The following is an 18423-nucleotide window of genomic DNA, read 5'->3' on the forward strand; positions in this document are numbered from 1 at the left end:
AAGTCGGACAGAATAATTTAGTTGAGGTAGTTACTGAACCATCTGAGCTGCAACTTGAGTTAACCTATATTGAGTTGAGTGTAGAGTTTGCTCCTGGGACATTGTACGAAACATCACGAAGAAACCATACACTGAGATTTCTTGAGAATAATGGTACCATTTTTCCATTTTCTTGTGCCTCACCATATAAATTGTAAATTGGGTCTCTTTAATGTATACTATTTGGAAAAAGATACTAGATTCTTCCCTACCATTTCCACAGTTCCAGTCTTATTAAGAAGGTTGTGGTCCAACCATTTCCCTTGCCTGTCGCAGTTAGCATACCTTTTTCATCATTCTTCCATACCATTTTTTATTATATGAAATACTAGATTTTTTCCCCTGGAGAACAAACTGTGTATTGTTTTCTTAACAGGTAGTGAAGATATATAATGAAAGCATTAAGACACTGGGTGATTCTGAAGATTGTCTCTTCTCGAAAGCTAGCTTCAGCCTGCATGTAGCTTATTTTAAAGAAGCTTTAGATTTAATTGAGGAAGTATTGCCACATGGTAAGCCACAAACAAATATCCATCAGTTAGATGTGTTATATCTGTCTGTTTTCACTTGTTATTGCTCATAAATAGTAATATACTCCCTCCGTCCCATAATGTAACGTCTTACATTATGGGACGGAGGGAGTAGTATACAACTAGAATCTGCAGTATCTTTCTGTATATAATAAAGGGGTAGGTTATAAAATCAGTTGCAAACTGCATTAAGATCCTCCGAATCCTTAGATAAGTTGTATTTATTTCAGTACTTTGCCTGCTATATCTCGAAATAAAATAATGGTTCTACACAAACCTCTTAATTTGCACACTCTATGGAGGTGAGCTATGAGGAAGTACCTGCAACGTGTATTTCTATAGCAAATAGCCGAATAGGGAGTTAAGTGGGTGATCATCAACCATTCAGTAGCCATATGTGCTGCACATATACTGTCCATTATTTTGGGTTGAATGTAGGGCACTCCTCGTTGTGTGAATCTATATCCTTAAAGACTGAAATCGCCTGTTTCTTAATGCACCTATGTGTTTTGATTTCTGAAGCATTGTATTATTGATATCTCACTAGACTGAAGCAGCTTGGAAACTACAATGTAGTGCATTGATAGTTTCTTCTTCTAATTCTGCTGATGTAATTGCATCATAGGTTATGGTGAACTAATGAAATCAGAATCTGGTTCTGCGGAATTAATTAAAAGGGGGTATATTTCTTCAAAAGTGGATGCTCTAATCAACATTTTTAAATCATTTGGGTAAAGCCATATTCTGCTCAAGATGCTTAGTTTTGCCTACTTGTGCTCTCATGTCAGCAAAAAAGGGTAAATCCACATGTATTTTCTCCACAGGTCATCAAACGAAGTGCTTTGCCTAATTTTTGTAGATAGAATTATGACAGCTAAAGCTGTTGAGAGGTTCATGAGAGGAATTGTTAGTTTCTCTAGTTTTTCAATTTCTTACTTGACTGGAGGGAGTACATCAAAAGATTCTCTGAGCCCAGCAGTGCAGAGATATACTTTAGACTTGTTCCGATCTGGAAAGGTATGCCATTTAAATTGCAAAGATTGATTTAAACAGGATTCAAAATGATACATTAACTCCATGTCAATTTCTAGGTGAACTTGCTTTTCACCACAGATGTAACTGAAGAGGGTATTGATGTACCTAACTGTTCTTGTGTCATACGCTTCGACCTGCCCAGAACTGTTTGTAGCTACGTTCAATCTCGTGGTCGTGCCAGAAGGAGCAGCTCAAATTATGTTCTTATGATTGAGAGGTACAATAATCGTCGCAGTTCATAAGTTGCATGCTGGTATAGCATATTAAATTATAGAGAAATGTTTTGGCCACCATTTATTCTTATTCTAAGCACATTTATCATGCATATTATATTCATAGATTGGGTACAATTTATGCCTCATAATCATTAATTTTTCTGGAAAAGGATATGCTCTTCTACATAATTTGGTTTGGCATGAACGGTATTTTTTGTCAGTCAGCACTCAGCAGTCTGAGTTTCTAGCCCAGGAATTCCTGAATCTCGATCCTCTCATCTAAAAAATATTACAACCATGTTTAAACATTGTTTTAATAATTTTTATGACTACCTATTCACCTTTTGGTACTTCACATGAAATTTTCAGGGGAAACATGGATCAGCAGGAACACATATTCCGCATAATACGGACTGAGTACTATATTAAACACTTCGCTCTGTATAGGCACAAAAACCCCAATGTTTCATCCTCTGAGTGGCCTATGCAAGATAAGTATGCATACTATGTTGATTCAACAGGAGCAACTATAACTGCAGACTGCTGTGTTGATCTGATCCGTAAATATTGTGAGAAACTTCCTAAAGATAGGTACACATATGCTTACCATTTTTGTAGCTTTTGTTGCTCTGTCAGCCTGCTTGGTAATGCATCTCATGCATAATCACTAAGAATGCTGGTGTGCTTAAGATTCCTGAACTGTGATGCAACCAATTACATGGATAGCATGTTGGCGAAAATGTTGGTTAATCTGATTGTCACACACAGCACAACGAAAAACTATTTCTCATACTTCCCATGGCACGATCTTACTGTCTTTCATTAGATAGAAGTGATTGATCAATGTAACATTCTTCTGCAGGTATTACATGCCAAAGCCTTCCTTTGCGGTGGCTATCGAAGATGGATCATACCAATGCACCTTGACTTTGCCTCCAAATGCGGCGTTTCAAAGGATAGTTGGCCCTTTATGCAGTACAAGTAATTTAGCCAAGCAGCTTGTATCCCTAGATGCGTGCAAGAAATTGCATCAGCTAGGAGAACTCAATGATCATCTTCTACCCTTCACCGAAGAACCTATTGAAATTGATGTTGCTTTAAGAGATGGGAAATTCCTTTCTGGACCAGGTATGTGTATACCCTTTTTCAGTCTTGCTCTCATTAAAATTCTTTAGATAAGAACATTTATTTGCCTGTTTTGCTATTTTCTTTCACTCATCTATTTTATACACTTCATCAATATAACAGTGATCAGAGTAAGACTGAGCTTGCCCATTTGTCGTACATGGTTAAACTTGTGCAACTAATGCTGGTGGGCTTTGTTTTTATTGTTTTGCACAGTAATGCAACTCTGTGTGTATGAGATTGTCTTTTGGTCATGTTTGTGCAATGTTTGGGGCAAATATGAAGTATCTCCCGACTGTTGAGATCTGCTGACCTTACGTAGTTATTCTCCATTCTTTTACTTTACCATTCCATCTGAGTGGTGCTGTTACATTGCATACTGCTGTCTGTAGTGAACTGTGCAAGTTTCAACAGCAATCCCTTCTTCCAAAATGGTATGCATGCTTCTCTCGTCGTAGATGATAACGATGTTCCCATTGTTTTTTTCTCATTTTGGCAGGAACGACTAAAAGAAAGGAGCTCCATGGAACAAGAAATGTTCTTGCCCTGTCAGGATCGTGGATTCATGAAAGTGAAAGTGTCACATTGAATGCTTATAGATTCGATTTTCTTTGTGACCAAGAGGGTGAAAACTATGCTGGGTTTGTTCTCTTAATGGAATCAGCACTTGATGATGATGTAGCTTGTTCTAAAATGGATCTATTCCTGATCCCTAATAAAATGGTGTACACCACCGTAACTCCGTGTGGAAAAGTTCAACTGGACAAAAAACAGGTTGTTCAAGAAATAATTGCATACTGTAATTCTCTTCTATAAAGTTTGTTTGGCCATCGCTTATTTTTGTCATTTCTTCAGCTACGTGACGGGAAGTTGTTCCAAGAATTCTTTTTCAATGGAATATTTGGTAGATTATTTCATGGATCTCGAACAAGTGGAGTGCAAAGGGAATTTCTTTTCAGAAAAGGTCATGAAATACAATGGAGCTCAGAGAGCATGTACTTACTTTTACCTTTGAGGCATTCACCACACATCCAGCAAGATTTAAACATATACTGGGAGGCAGTTGAATCCTGCACCCAGGCGGTGGAGCAGTTGAGAAATTTGTATCTGGAAGATGAAAATATCCGTGCAAATTTTATTCAACATAGAAGTATCAAGGAGAAAGACATTATTTATCTGGCCAACAAATCTCTTCATTTTTCTAGCATCAAAGATTCAGTTGTGCTATCGCTTCATACTGGAAGGATATACTCTGTTCTTGACTTGATCTATGACACAACTGCTGAAGACTCGTTTGAAGAGATGTATAATGGAAAAGCTTCACCGTTTTCTTCATTCATGGACTACTACCGTGAAAAGTAATACCTCTATTACATGTCTTAAACTCTTAATTACAGTAAAATTTATTCTGACATGCTTCCTGACAAACTTCTCTTTTTACTACTCTTTTGTAGGTATGGTATTGTTATTCAACATCCAAAACAACCGTTGTTGCTGTTAAAGCAAAGCCACAATGCACACAATCTTCTTTTTTCAAAATCGAAGTACATAGGTACTAGCTATAAATCCTAGTCCGGTCCAGTTCCCCTTTTCCCGTTATGATGAATTGCAAGATAGCTGTTGCTTTACTATTTGGTCTGCTTTTACATGAAACTCTACATAACCTATGGCAGATGGTTCTACGGGTGATCCTTTGCTCATGGAAAAAGAGCAAATACACGCCCGGGTCCCACCTGAATTGTTAATCCACATTGATGTGACAATTGAAGTTCTCAAATCTTTTTATTTATTGCCTTCTGTAATGCATCGACTTCAGTCTCTCATGCTAGCCAGCCAGCTCCGCAGAGATATTGGTTACACTCAACATATACCAAGTTACCTGGTCTGTTCTCTTTCGTGAGAATATAATTTTATTGCTATGGCTGGTTATGCATACCTGAATAATTTGATCCGTTTCAATGTCAGATTTTGGAAGCTATCACAACTTTAAGGTGCTGCGAAACATTTTCCCTGGAGCGTTTAGAATTATTGGGAGACTCAGTACTAAAATATGTGATAGGATGTGACCTGTTTTTAAGGTATCCTATGAAACATGAAGGTCATCTTTCTGATATGAGATCAAATGCTGTCTGCAATGCTACGCTTCATAAGCACGGAATCTGGCGATCCTTGCAGGTGGATGGCCTAAATCCAAGCCTATTATAATGGTTTCCACTTCCTGAAGTTTATGATGAGTTCTAGTATTAGACAAATAATTTTAATTTAGTTAGTTCATGTGCACTTGGCCAGTCAACCAGTTATATTTGAGCCTTCCCTGCATTAAATAAATAAATATTTGAGCCTGAGGGCCAACAGTCACATATGAACTTCATATAGCAAGTGGTTTTCTTCTGTTCTGCTCTTGAGTTTTAATTTTGTTTGAGCCCATGCCAGTCAGATGTTTTCTAGAGGTGCTTCGTCAATGTTCATTCAAAAAGCATGTTTGATGATATTGTAAAAAGGCAGAATTTATATACAAGCAGAGTCAAGTTGCGTATAGGAGATAGAATATAACCTAGATACCGTTGAGATTGCAAGGTTGAGAATACAATTCCGAGGTGTGTATGTTTACTGGCTATTTGTTATCTTGCTTTCCAGGGTTACGTGCGGGATAGTGCATTTGACCCACGGCGTTGGGTTGCTCCTGGGCAGATATCTTTGCGCCCTTTTCCTTGTAACTGCGGAATTGAGACTGCATTTGTTCCAACTAATGGAAGGTATATCAGCGACGACCCATCTTTTGTCGTTGGAAAACCATGTGATAGAGCTCACAGATGGATGTGCTCGAAAGCAATATCTGATTGTGTTGAAGCCCTAGTTGGAGCATATTATGTCGGTGGTGGCATAGTTGCTGCACTTTGGGTTATGAAGTGGTTCGGTATTGAAATAAAATGCGATAGGAAGTTGGTACAGGAAGTAAAGCTCAACGCATCTTATATATGCTACTTACCTAAAATAAGTGTTATTGAGGAGTTGGAAGCAAAACTGAAGTACAACTTCTCAGTCAAGGGCCTTCTACTGGAAGCCATAACTCATCCATCTCTGCAGGAATTAGGGGTTGACTACTGTTACCAGGTCAGTGTATAGCAGCATATTTCTATATTGGTTCGTGGGCAATCAGAAATTGCTTCAAAACAAGATATATCCATGTCTTCTGTCCTTAACATTTTTGCGTCTAACTTGTGCCTTTATTTCAGCGTCTGGAATTTCTGGGTGATTCTGTGCTGGATCTACTAATTACACGCTATCTCTATGTTACCCATACTGATGTTGATCCTGGAGAATTGACAGACTTACGTTCCGCTTTGGTTAGTAATGAGAATTTTGCAGAAGTAGTTTTAAGAAATAACATTCACAGTCATCTACAGCATGGGTCTGGAATACTTTTGGAGCAAATCACAGAATATGTTAGATCCAATTTGGAGTGCCAAGGGAAGGTTAATAAATTCCTTCAACATGCTACATGTAAAGTACCTAAGGTTAGAAATACAGTTTCACTTATGTTCATTATCTTAACAGCCTACCTTTTCAATTTTGTGCTTTTATTGTTTCTGCGATGGCCTTTTCTCTGTGAAGCCTTTCCCAGCCAACATTACACGTAGAAGTTAATAAGATTATTTTCTTTGTTTTACAGGTGCTTGGAGACATTATGGAAAGCATTGCCGGTGCAATATTTGTAGACACAGATTTTAATGTTGATGTGGTTTGGAAGATTGTTGAACCGTTGCTTTCCCCAATGATAACCCCTGATAATCTTGCATTGCCACCTTATCGGGAGTTGTTAGAGCTGTGTAGTCACCTTGGTTATTTCATAAATTCAAAATGCAGTAGTAAAGGAGAAGAAGTAAGTATAGAGATGTCAGTGCAATTACGAGATGAACTGCTGATAGCGCAAGGACAAGACAGAAATAAGAAGAGTGCAAAGGCAAAAGCAGCAGCTCGTATATTGGCAGATCTGAAGGTAGGTTCTTTAAACATAAAGAGGAATGCTGTATTAGTGTGTAGTTCATGACAGTGCCTCGTGGTTTAAATTGTTGTTCAGTTGAATCGGTAGCAGAACTATATCCTGAGCATACTAGCTGATGTTTTCTGCTTAGAAATTAGATGATTTGTCTATGCCATTTATCTATGACAGAAACTGATGTTTAAGTTTGAAGCAGAAAAGAGGCCTTTCAATGAAACAATGTCCTTCTAAAGCTAAGCAGTCGGGTATTATATCTTCGGACCAGCAGTATCCTTTGGCAAGTGTAAGCTTCCACATAGTTTTCCAGCAAATGCTTTAACAAAGTGGTGTATTTTATTATAGATAATGACTATTATTACTTTTCTGTAGTTGGAATCACCACTTGATTATTGTCAGGTGAATGTCAATCCTAGCCTAGGAGGCCTTCCCTCACTGAAAGAAGCAGGTATCTGACGATTCCCATTTTGATCGTCCTTTGGTTTAATTGTGTTGCTTGATAGTTCACAGCCTGTCAAACATGACATACTAAAATGTATATATACCTTTTTCTCTTTGCACGGATAAGATGCATGTCTACTCAGTAACCATGCAATTTTGTTTGTTTTCAGTTGTTCTTCGGCTCAAAATGGACAAAGGTGGACCACGAAGTGCTCTTTTTAAGCTATGCAAGAGGTTGCAGTGGCCAATGCCAGAATTCGAATTTGTGGAACAAAGGTTCAGGTATGTCCAGGAATACAAGATATATATGACCTCTAGCAGCCAAAACAAAAACTCCATTCCACTTGAATGTTGGCAATGCCGATCCTTCTGGTCTTCTCACGAAGATGTGCTAAATTCTTGTACTGGTTTGATGCAACAGGACTCCTATTGTTCTGGACGGGGTAACCACAACGAACTTCAATAGCTTCGTGTCAACCATCACCTTGCACATACCTGATGTAGCAGCCATTACACTTCAAGGTGAGCGGCGAACTGACAAAAAGAGTTCCCAGGATTCAGCATCGCTGACAATGCTCCACAAGCTTCAAGAGCTCAAGGTCTGTATATGCAAGACTTAGCAAAGCATCATGGATCCACTTGCCAGCTAACTGCTAAGGCTCGTTAACATGGGGATCTGATCCTCCATCCCACAGTGAATTATGTTGAAATTTTTTATGAGAGGCCCAGTGGTGGTGCTAGATTATCCTGCAGGATATCTCAGAAACAATTAGTGCTTGTCTTCCGAAAAAAACAATAGGCAATTTCACTTGCTGGACAAAGAAAACATTTTGCAAGAATTGATATCGGTTTGGTTTGAATCCACATTTGGGTCAACTATCGACCTTAGGTTCTTAGTGGAATTGAGTGCAATTTTTTTAGCTCCTTAGCAGAGTTCACATGTAGTTACATTTCTCTACTTCACTCCACAAATGTCCCATCAAACCTGATTTCTATAGTTTTTTTCCAGCTAAACCTGATTTCTATAGTTGGTAGCTCTCTTACGTACTGTACAAATTTAACCAAACAATGTATAATAACTAAGAAACAAGCCCAACATGGCATGCCATATCCCAAAACCACTCCAAACCGAACAATTTACAACACCAGCTGCTGCTGCCACTGCCAACATGACCACTATATACAAAAGCGCGACGACGGCCTCTTGCCGCCGGCTCTGTCCAGCAACCCACACATGACCACCTTCTTGTGCTCCTCCGCGCACAAGTAGTCCAGCGCCACCCGGTCGCCGAGCCTCCGGCTGCTGCCGCCATCGGCAATGCCGCCCCTGGCGTCGGTCCGTGCAGCCCCGAGCCACCGCGCGCCGTACATGCACGAGCACAAGAAGAGCACCGCGGTGACGCGGCCGAAGAACACGATCACGCCCAGAGTCGTGGCCGCCGTCCACAGGCCGCCTGCGGAAGGCTCGGCGCTGCCACGGTCGAGCTGGAGCGAGTGGAACCTGGACGACGGGGCTCGCCACACGCCATCGGCCGGCCTCGGGAAAGGCGGGCTGATCGTCTCCGGCCGCACAGGCGCCGTCTCTTTAGCGCAGCTCGTGGTTGGTGCGGCGTCGTCATCGACCGTTCGCCATGGCTTGCTCCGTTTTTGCTTCTTGGCGCCGCCGGAGCCGCCAACCTGCAGCTGCAGAACATTGGCAATGGGCAATTAGCCATTGAGTAGGACCATAGGCACTGCATTGATCCATAGCTGGAACTAGCTTTTTATTAGCAAAACAAAGGGGCTAAAAGAAGTGATATCATGTCAATCTCAGAGAGTGAACTTTAGAGGTCCATGTACGTAAACTAAACAAATTTGGAAAATGAAGGTACCTTGAAAATTATTTTTTTACTATGATAACATCGTAGATGTTTGACCTAACTCAGGACAGTTTGGCAAGACGCAACTAGCCTGGAAATAAGAATTGCTGTTTTTACCGCAAGATGAGACAATTAGACCTCTCTTCTTTCAATAGAAGTTTGCCCGTGCTACATGACTGGTCGTCTAAGTGGCTCCTAACTTGTACCCACTTGATAGTGTTGCTATTATGTTTGGCAATGAGTTAGACATTTTTGCTCACAAAAAGGAGGTTGAAACCCCCGGCCTTTGAATGCACACAACCATATTTTATTAATAGAGTTCAAGGCAACAATGCCAAGAACATTAACAAGGAGAGTACAAAACATATGCTACCATGGACAAACCATCACAAGGCATGAAATTAACATCAAAACTTCTTCCGCGGCAATGCCTTCAAGAAGGAAGGAATAGAGATGACTGCAAGCTTCAGAATCCTTGTTTGGGTGGGAGCTACAACTTTGGTTTGGTCATTTTTAGCTATGTATAAATGATATGGTTTTCAATAATTAAAACTTCTTTCACTAGAGGCTTTGTTCTTGGTCTGTTCTTCAGCGAATGGAGTACCAACACGTGGCCAAGAAATTTGTTACCTAATATATATGGATGGTGGTGTAGAATATCGGCCTTCCTATAGGCATGACTTTTGTCACCTGTGGTTGTATAATTTTGTCTACTTGTAATGCGTGTGGTGGTTGTATGCATCATATTTATTCAAAGGCTACTGTGAACTCGTTATTCTTGCATCTCTCTGATGTGATGCTATGAATCAGTAAAAATGTCATTATTAAAGGAATAGGCACTAAAAAAGTTAAAGGTAAAAATTGAAGTGGGCCATAATATTGCTACAAGAAGCTCGTGCAAAGGGAGGGGGCGGACCGAGGGCTTCGGTCCAGTTGTTCTAGGGGTAGGAATAGTTTTGGGTATGTCTCTGATCGACAGTGGCGAGACAAAGGTGCTATTAGCACAAAATAAGGTCTCCCCACCTCGCCCTCGTTAGCGCTTCATACCTTCGGGAGGCATGTGGAGGATGGTGTGGGTCCTCGCAGGCGACACTTGGTGGATGGTGGTGCTTCATCGTTGAGATGGTCTTGTGGGCTCTAACCCACCTTGAATTCGTCCGGTGGGACGAAATCGACGGAGCTCCACAAAGATTCTCGTCGTCTCCTCGGGGCGGCGAGGATAGAATTTCTCATCGTGCATGCCGACGAGTTTTGGTGTCTGTTGCTTCATATTGATACGCGGTTCAACGGTGGGGGTGCATCATTGGCTCTTTCTAGCGGTAGCTGATAGTGATTGTTCGGTGGTCCAGCAATCTTGGTGAAATTTTTCTTATGTTTGGGGTGCTTTATACTTCCGATGAACCTTTAAAATAGATCGTGGTCCTTTAGAACAAACAAAAACAATTAACATTGGTCTCACCACTAGACCACATTTCCAATGGTTAAAAAATGTCAAAATGGTGTAAAAATGGGGATTGCTATTTCTAGTTAGTTGCCTAAAAATAGTTATTTTTAATTGATTAAGTCGTATGACGATAAAGGGTTTCCCCTCGGTTTATACTATAAAGCAAGGACCAAGCACACGACACAACAAACTTGCGGGGTTTGCGGCACAACCAAGTCCAAAGAAAAAAGAGAGAAAGAAAAAAAACAAATGCCAACACCGGCAGATCGACGAAACGAAGAAGACTAAAGCTGTTGCACCCACCGGAGAAGTCCCACCGCGCTCCTAGTACTCCGAAGCACCGCGTACCGAGCAACACCTTCAATAAGGAAAGCGACAATGACGCCGCTGCTGCCCGGACGAGTCCTAGGATTTTCCCCGGTACGCGAAGGCCAGTGGGGAAGGGGTACACCCAAGGCCCTTCAGGAAGGAAAGGCGGACAAGTCGATAGGGATTTCTCCCGACCCCAAGAAACCACCACCGCCGGGACGATCCGGAGTGCTTCACCCAACTTCTGCCCACCAGCATGCGTCACCACGGTCACATCGCCCACCACAACGCCACATTGTGGTCACCGACACGAGGCCTAGAGGAAAAGGAGGGAACAACGAAATCGGGGGCAACAACAACGCAGTTGAGTGGGAGGGAACAACCTCCGCCGCCCACGCGCTAACCGACCGGACTTGACAACGAGGGACACACAATGCCCCTACTGGCCTGGCCAGGCCTAGGGCCCGCGAAGCCCCCTCTTTTTGTGCTGCAGCATGCCCACTGACAACACTGCCACCACCCGGAGACCACCAGAACACCACCCTGACCTCCAGGGAGCTGCGCCGCCAAGCAAGGAACAGCCGGCCCGCCCCGACCCAGATGGGGCCCAAATCTGGGCCGAGCGGGCGCCGCCGTCCAAGCAAGCACCCCGCAGCCAACGGCAGCGCCGCCGCACCAAAGATCATCCAGGTCTGCGGGATTCACACCGCCAAGTCGGACCGCCAACAGCCGCACCGCAACACAAAATACACTTTTCAGTTAAGGCAAATACTGCGATCTAAGCATAGCTTAAATGGTTAGGTTCCTTCTAGTGGAACCAACCCAGTAGGGTTCAAGTTCTAGACTTGGCAGTGGCGGTCTCATTTTTCTATTTTATTTTAGGTCTTTCGGCAATGTGCATTCAGTTGTAGGAGACATTTCTGTTGACTACGAACGCGTCTGTAGCGACTTTGTCAATTTTAAGATTATGTGCCGACTCAGTTTTTTGGAGATGCTCATAGGAATAGGATGCGTGCATGCGTTCGTATGGGTGATTGTATATGCATATGTACTACGTATGTACTGTGTTCAAAAGAAGTAAGACAAATAGCTAAGAAAAACAACATGGTATCTAAAAACCTAATACTCTCTCCGCCCCAAAATAAATGTCACTGATTTAATACAACTTTAGTACATCGATACTTATTTTGGGATGGAGGGAGTACGATATCCTAGTTGAAAGATATGTATGGTATACGTGTGCCTGCATGCCTCACCTAGTAAAAATAGCTAAGAAAAGGACCCTAATAAGTATTGAATGTCATGTACGAGCATATGGCAACTCCAAACATTTTTGACGGCAAGTTTAATGACGTGAGAATGACAACTTTAGTTGTCAATCATGGCAACTTTCATGCTTTAATTTTTTTGACAGGAACTTGCATTGTGTCACTGAAAATTATCATCCTTGCGTAATGAGAATTGCCATCGGAATACATCAAAGCCGGAGTGCCACGCATCTGACATGTGGCACTTATCATTTGGGTAAGAAAAAGGACAAAGTTACTTAGGCATACTGCGGTTGGAAAAATTGAGTTGCCACAATCCACCACTAATCCACACACAACCCCTTTAGTATACTTGGAGTACTCAGCAAGGCATGACATCCGATTGTGTGTTATTTTAGTTTTTGTAAAATATATATGCCATTTTAGAGGTCCTTCCGCCATCAGGCAAGCTGCCAAGCACGTAGGTGCAAGTTTCATTAGTAAACGCACACGTGACGCGCGGGATAAAAGTCGCTAGTCCAAAACCTCATAACAGTGACGCGCCGGAGACCCAAAACCCCGTCGCCCCTCTGTCTCCGTCTCTCTTCTTCCGCGGAATGACCGGCGTTGGTGGGTCAACCACGCAGCCCCGGCCCCGTCTCCATCTCCATCCCGTTAAACTACTGCGTACCCACCTGCTAATTAATTAACCAACCACGCAAGCAACTGCCAAGCCTAGCGCTTGCTGATACCAGTCGGGAAACAAGATCATTAATGGCCATGGCGATCGATGGGTGTTCATGCATGTGACGTACCTTTGGTAGGAAGCTGCTTCCCGACGAGACGGACGCGAGCGCCTTCTTGACCTGCAGCGACCTGAGCAGGAGCAGCAGCAGCTTCCTCCTCAGCTTCCCCTTGTTCTTGCCGCCCGCCTCCGAGCTCTTGCCTCCGCGGCTCTTCCGGAGCCACCGCCACGACCACGAGAACCACGACAGGCTGAGCCTCAGCCTGAGCCTGAACCTGCGCCGGCGACGCCTCCGCCGCTCCGGCGCGGCCGGTACACGGGAGCCCCAGAAGCAGAACGGCAGGCACGGGCAGCCTCTGCCCCGGCCGCCGTGGCTGCCGGCGACGTCGTCTTCGTCCATGCCGACGGCGGCAGCACAGGCACAGCTCTCGTGGGTCGATCGGCACGTATGCACTGGTGGTCCGGCCGCGCGCGCTAGAGAAGTGCGTGGCGGTGACGCGGCAGGGACGACGGCGGCGGCATGCTGCGCGGCCCAGTCCGGGGACAAGAAGTCCGAGCTCGGAAGTGCTTGGATTCTTGGTGGCCGGTTGGTCTGATCAAGAGAAGCTTTTAGGCGACGCGATTGTGAGGAATTTGCAAAGGTGGGAGACAGACGCGGTCTCGCTCTACGCTCTAGGCATCACGACGGCAGCTCATGGAAACAGCCCTGGCACGTTGAGCTTGCTAGCTAGCCTCCAGTTTGCAAAAGCTAAGAGGAGAGCAAATAAACAAAATTCAAGGTCGTGGTCGCCTAACCGGCTTTGTAGCTATCAGCAAGCTTGCAACTAAAATGTTTAAAATAGAGGAAAGGAACCCGCAAATACAAAAAGGTGAACATGGCTCCACCCGCACACACGTGAACAATAAATTTTTAAAAATTGCTAGCCAAATAAAAATTTCTTAAATTTCGAGATACCAATTGATCGGTTTCGTGAAGTATTGGCATCCGTGATATTCTTAGTAGAGAAATAACAATTGTGATTTACTATTCATCAAATAGTATTTTTTATAATTAATGTTATGCCCATAGTTGTGTCTCTATTTTTTTTCCCCCTATTTTCAAAAACCGCTCAAGCCACTTTCATTCCTCTTATGCATTTGCCCTTTGACCGTTTGACCGCCACTCTAAAAACTTTATAATAAATTGACATTGACTTAGAAAAATACAAATAAGATGTTAAAATGTTCAGAAAACATAACCTATATATGCATGCCATTTGCATTCACGACAAAAGTGTTGTTTAAAACACATGTGATTGTTAATATTATTAAAACTAAAAATATATGAACAACACTTTTGCATTAATGCAACTGACATGCACATATAAGTGATGTTTTTTTTAACATTTTGATATTTTTTTAGTTAATATAAATTTGGTATGAAGCTTTTGATGGGAATCGTTGCATGGAAAACAAAAAAAAAAGTTTACGCACACGCAATGATCTATCCATGAAGATGCATAGAATGAGGGGGAGAGTGTGTCTACGGGTACGTAGACCATAAGCGGAAGCGTTTCTCAACGTGGTTGATGTAGTCGAACTTCTTCGCGCTTCAACCGATCAAGTACCGAACACACGACACCTCCGTGTTCTGCACACGTTCATCTCGGTGACGTTCCTCGCCTTCTTGATCCAGCAAGACGTCGAGGTAGTAGATGAGTTTCGTCAGCACGACGGCGTGGTGACGATGATGGTGAAGTGATCCTCGCAGGGCTTCACCTAAGCACTACGAAAATATGACCGGGAGAGTAAACGGTGGAGGGGGGCGCCGCACACGACTAAACAAATGTCTGGGATGTGCTAGGGCGCCCCCCATATATATAGGTGGAAGGGAGAGGGGAGGCAGCCAGGAGGCGCCCCAAGTAGCCCAAATCCTACTTGGGGTCCTCCCAAGTGGTGCGTCCCTGCCTTATTTGTCGGAGGAGGAAGGAAAGAGGGGGAGGGGGAAAGGAAGGGGGAATCCTATTCCCTTTCTTTCCTTTCCTCCTTCCCCTTTTCTTCTCCACTTTGGCCGGTCCATATGGGGACGCACCAGCCCCTCGTGGCTGGTGCGTTCCCTCTTGGCCCATAAGGCCCAAATCTTTTGCAGGGGGTGTCCGTAACCCTTTCCGGTGACCCGATAAGTACCCGGTACCCCCCGAAACACTTCCGGTGTTCGAATACTATCGTCATATATATCAATCTTTACCTCTTGACCATTTTGAGACTCCTCGTCATGTCCGTGATCTCATCCGGGACTCCCAACAACATTCGGTCACCAAATAACATAACTCATATAATACTATATCGTCATTGAATGTTTAAGCGTGCGGACCCTATGGGTTCGAGAACTACGTAGACATGACCGAGACACCTCTCTGGTCAATAACCAATAGCGAAACCTGGATGCCTATATTAGCTCCTACATATTCTACGAAGATCTTTATCGGTCGAGCCGTTATGACAACATAAGTAATTCCCTTTGTCCATCGGTATGTTACTTGCCCGAGATTCGATCGCTGTTATCTTCATACTTAGTTCAATCTCGTTACCGGCAAGTCTCTTTACTCGTTCCGTAATACATCACCTCATGACTAACTCCTTAGTCATTTGCTTGAAAGCTTATGATGTGTATTACCGGGAGGGCCCAGAGATACCTCTCCGATACTCGGAGTGACAAATCCCAATCTCGATCTATGCCAACTCAACAAACACCTTCGGAGATACCTGTAGAGCATATTTATAATCACCTAGTTACGTTGTGATGTTTGATAGCACAGAAGGCATTCCTACGGTATTCGGGAGTTGCATAATCTCATAGTCGAAGGAATATGTATTTGACATGAAGAAAGCAATAGCAATAAAACTGAACAATCATTATGCTAAGCTAACATATGGGTCTTGTCCATCACATCATTCTCCTATGATGTGATCCCGTTATCAAATGAAAACTCATCTCCATGGTTAGGAAACCTTAACCATCTTTGATCAACGAGCTAGTCTAGTAGAGGCTCACTAGGGAAACGATGTTTGTTTACGTATTCACACATGTATTAAGGATTCCGATCAATACAATTCTAGCATGAATAATAAACCTTTATCATGAATAAGGAAATATAAAATAACAACTTTATTATTGCCTCTAGGGCATATTTCCTTCAGTCTCCCACTTGCACTAGAGTCAATAATCTAGATTACATTGTAATGAATCTAACACCCATGGAGTCTTGGTGCTGATCATGTTTTGCTCGTGGAAGAGGCTTAGTCAATGGGTCTGCTACATTCAGATCCGTACATGTCTTCCAAATTTCTATGTCTCCCTCCTTGACTTGATCACGAATGGAGGTTAAGCATCTCTTGATGTGTTTGGTTCTTTTGTGAAATCTGGATTCCTTCGCCAAGGCAATTGCTCCAGTATGGTCACAAAAGATTTTTTTGGACCGGATGCACTAGGTATTACACCTAGATCAGATATGAACTCCTTCATTTGCTGCTTCCGAAGTAGCTATGTACTCTGCTTCACACGTACATCCCGCCAAGACGCTCTGCTTGGAACTGCACCAACTGATAGCTCCACCATTCAATATAAATACATATCAGGTTTGTGACTTAGAGTCATCCAGATCAGTGTCAAAGCTAGCATCGACATAACCATTTATGACAAGCTCTTTGTCACCTCCATAAACGAGAAACATATCCTTGGTCCTTTTTAGGTACTTCAGGATGTTATTGACCGATGTCCAATGATCCACTCCTGGATTACTTTGGTACCCCCCTGCCAGACTTATGGCAAGGCACACATCAGGTCTGGCACACATCATAGCATACATGATAGAGCCTATGGCTAAGGCATAGGGAATGACTTCCATTTTCTCTGTATCTTCTGCCGTGGTCAGGCTTTGAGTCTGACTCAACTTCACACCTTGTAACACAGGCAAGAACCCTTTCTTTGACTGATCCATTTTGAACTTCTTCAAAACTTTATCAAGGTATGTGCTTTGTGAAAGTCCTATTAAGCATCTTGATCTATCTCTATAGATCTTGATGCCCAATATATAAGCAGCTTCACTGAGGTATTTCATTGAAAAACTTTTATTCAAGTATCCTTTTATGCTATCCATAAATTCTATAAGTGCATCTAGTGCCCCTTAGTGATTTTGGTGTATTGAAGACTTATAGGTTAAGGGACTAATGCGTTTGTGAGTGTACATAGGTCTATAAGTCTATGAGGAGTTTGATATTTACAGAGAAAGTTGACCCCTAAAAATGAAGTTCTTCGACTGAAGACTTTGGATTTCTGAAGACTTTTTGAAGACTTTGAAAGTGAAAAAATTGGTGTGATCCTGAAGACTTGGTATTCATTCGAGGAACATGAAGCGTGAAGACTTTTGTTTTCATAGTTTCTTTTTCTCTTTCTTGAGTCATAGGAAACACCGTACTGTTAAAGGGGGTCGAGGAAATACTAAGAAAAAATTTCCAAGTGATGCTCAAACTCAAATCCTACACCTACCAATCCCTTCGAGTGAAGCCATTGGAAATCTCATACAACTAAGTCAATTTCTTCAGTGACAGAGATGAAGTTCTTCTGGTCTCTAAGAAATTTGTTCTGACTGAGGAGTTAGGAATTCGCTAGTGCGGATTGCCTACACAGTGAGGAACATGATGGCCTTGAGGAATTTGATACTCAAAATTCCGACCGTTGCTGTGCTATGTGCCAGCTGTCCCAAAATATCTACCCACCTAACGGTCATATCATTGAAGGGCATTTATGTCTTATCATGTCGGGCTGCTCCCTAGGATATAAATGGCCGCCCCCTACAACCACTAGCTGGTTGGCTGCTCCGAGAGAAACTGGCACTTGTCATTTGAGAGCATCCCATTCTCCGAGGACTTTGAGCGAAAATCATCAAGTGAGGAAAACCCAAACCCAAACACCTACAAACCCCACGTGATTGAGCATCACTGAAGAGATTGATCCTGCGTGGATCCGACGCTTGTTACCTCTGAAGACTGTGCGTCTTCCAGACGGTTAGGCGTCATGGTCTAGAGCATCCAAGAGGAAATTGTGGATCGCCGAGTGACCGAGTTTGTGAAGGTTTGGAAGTCACCTGAAGACTTACCACGAGTGATTGGTTGAGGTCTGTGTGACCTTAGCTCAAGGGGAATACGGTGAGGACTAAGTGTCATGAGCTGCGTGTTCAGGACTGGGTGTCCGGGACTGTGTGTCCTCTGGTTTAAATACCTAGCCGCCCTAACTAGACGTATAACCGTCACAACAGTTGGAACTGGTCTACCAAATCATTGTCTTCACCGAGCTAACTGGTTCCATTTCTTCAACCCTTCCATTTCCTCATTTCTGTTTTGTGTGCTTGTTCATATCTGTTTGGAGACTTTGACTGAAGACTTTCTTTATTTC

At 42.9% G+C, this 18423-nt stretch overlaps 1 protein-coding gene and 1 pseudogene across 2 annotated transcripts in view; one reads left to right on the forward strand and one right to left on the reverse strand.

Annotated features, from left to right (window-relative positions):
- LOC119269679 (endoribonuclease Dicer homolog 3b-like) overlaps positions 1 to 8247 on the forward strand; it is a 12323-nt gene extending 4076 nt beyond the window's left edge. Inside the window, exons 8-25 of one of the 2 annotated variants that reach the window (XM_037551577.1) lie at positions 416 to 551; positions 1195 to 1300; positions 1394 to 1586; positions 1661 to 1821; positions 2189 to 2410; positions 2682 to 2947; positions 3444 to 3718; positions 3800 to 4302; positions 4399 to 4496; positions 4618 to 4826; positions 4910 to 5119; positions 5582 to 6058; positions 6181 to 6462; positions 6618 to 6944; positions 7144 to 7230; positions 7317 to 7392; positions 7556 to 7667; positions 7807 to 8247. In XM_037551577.1, coding sequence (XP_037407474.1) covers positions 416 to 551; positions 1195 to 1300; positions 1394 to 1586; positions 1661 to 1821; positions 2189 to 2410; positions 2682 to 2947; positions 3444 to 3718; positions 3800 to 4302; positions 4399 to 4496; positions 4618 to 4826; positions 4910 to 5119; positions 5582 to 6058; positions 6181 to 6462; positions 6618 to 6944; positions 7144 to 7230; positions 7317 to 7392; positions 7556 to 7667; positions 7807 to 8005 — 3939 coding nt within the window. In that variant the 3' untranslated portion in view covers positions 8006 to 8247. The remainder of the gene's footprint in view (positions 1 to 415; positions 552 to 1194; positions 1301 to 1393; positions 1587 to 1660; positions 1822 to 2188; positions 2411 to 2681; positions 2948 to 3443; positions 3719 to 3799; positions 4303 to 4398; positions 4497 to 4617; positions 4827 to 4909; positions 5120 to 5581; positions 6059 to 6180; positions 6463 to 6617; positions 6945 to 7143; positions 7231 to 7316; positions 7393 to 7555; positions 7668 to 7806) is intronic. The other variant, XM_037551585.1, reaches the window with a different exon arrangement.
- Positions 8248 to 8393: 146 nt separating this feature from the next.
- On the reverse strand, positions 8394 to 13721 carry LOC119269696 (annotated as a pseudogene).
- Between the last annotated feature and the right edge of the window lie 4702 nt (positions 13722 to 18423).

Source organism: Triticum dicoccoides, chromosome 1A (genome assembly GCF_002162155.2).
Source record: "Triticum dicoccoides isolate Atlit2015 ecotype Zavitan chromosome 1A, WEW_v2.0, whole genome shotgun sequence".
Taxonomy (NCBI): domain Eukaryota; kingdom Viridiplantae; phylum Streptophyta; class Magnoliopsida; order Poales; family Poaceae; genus Triticum; species Triticum dicoccoides.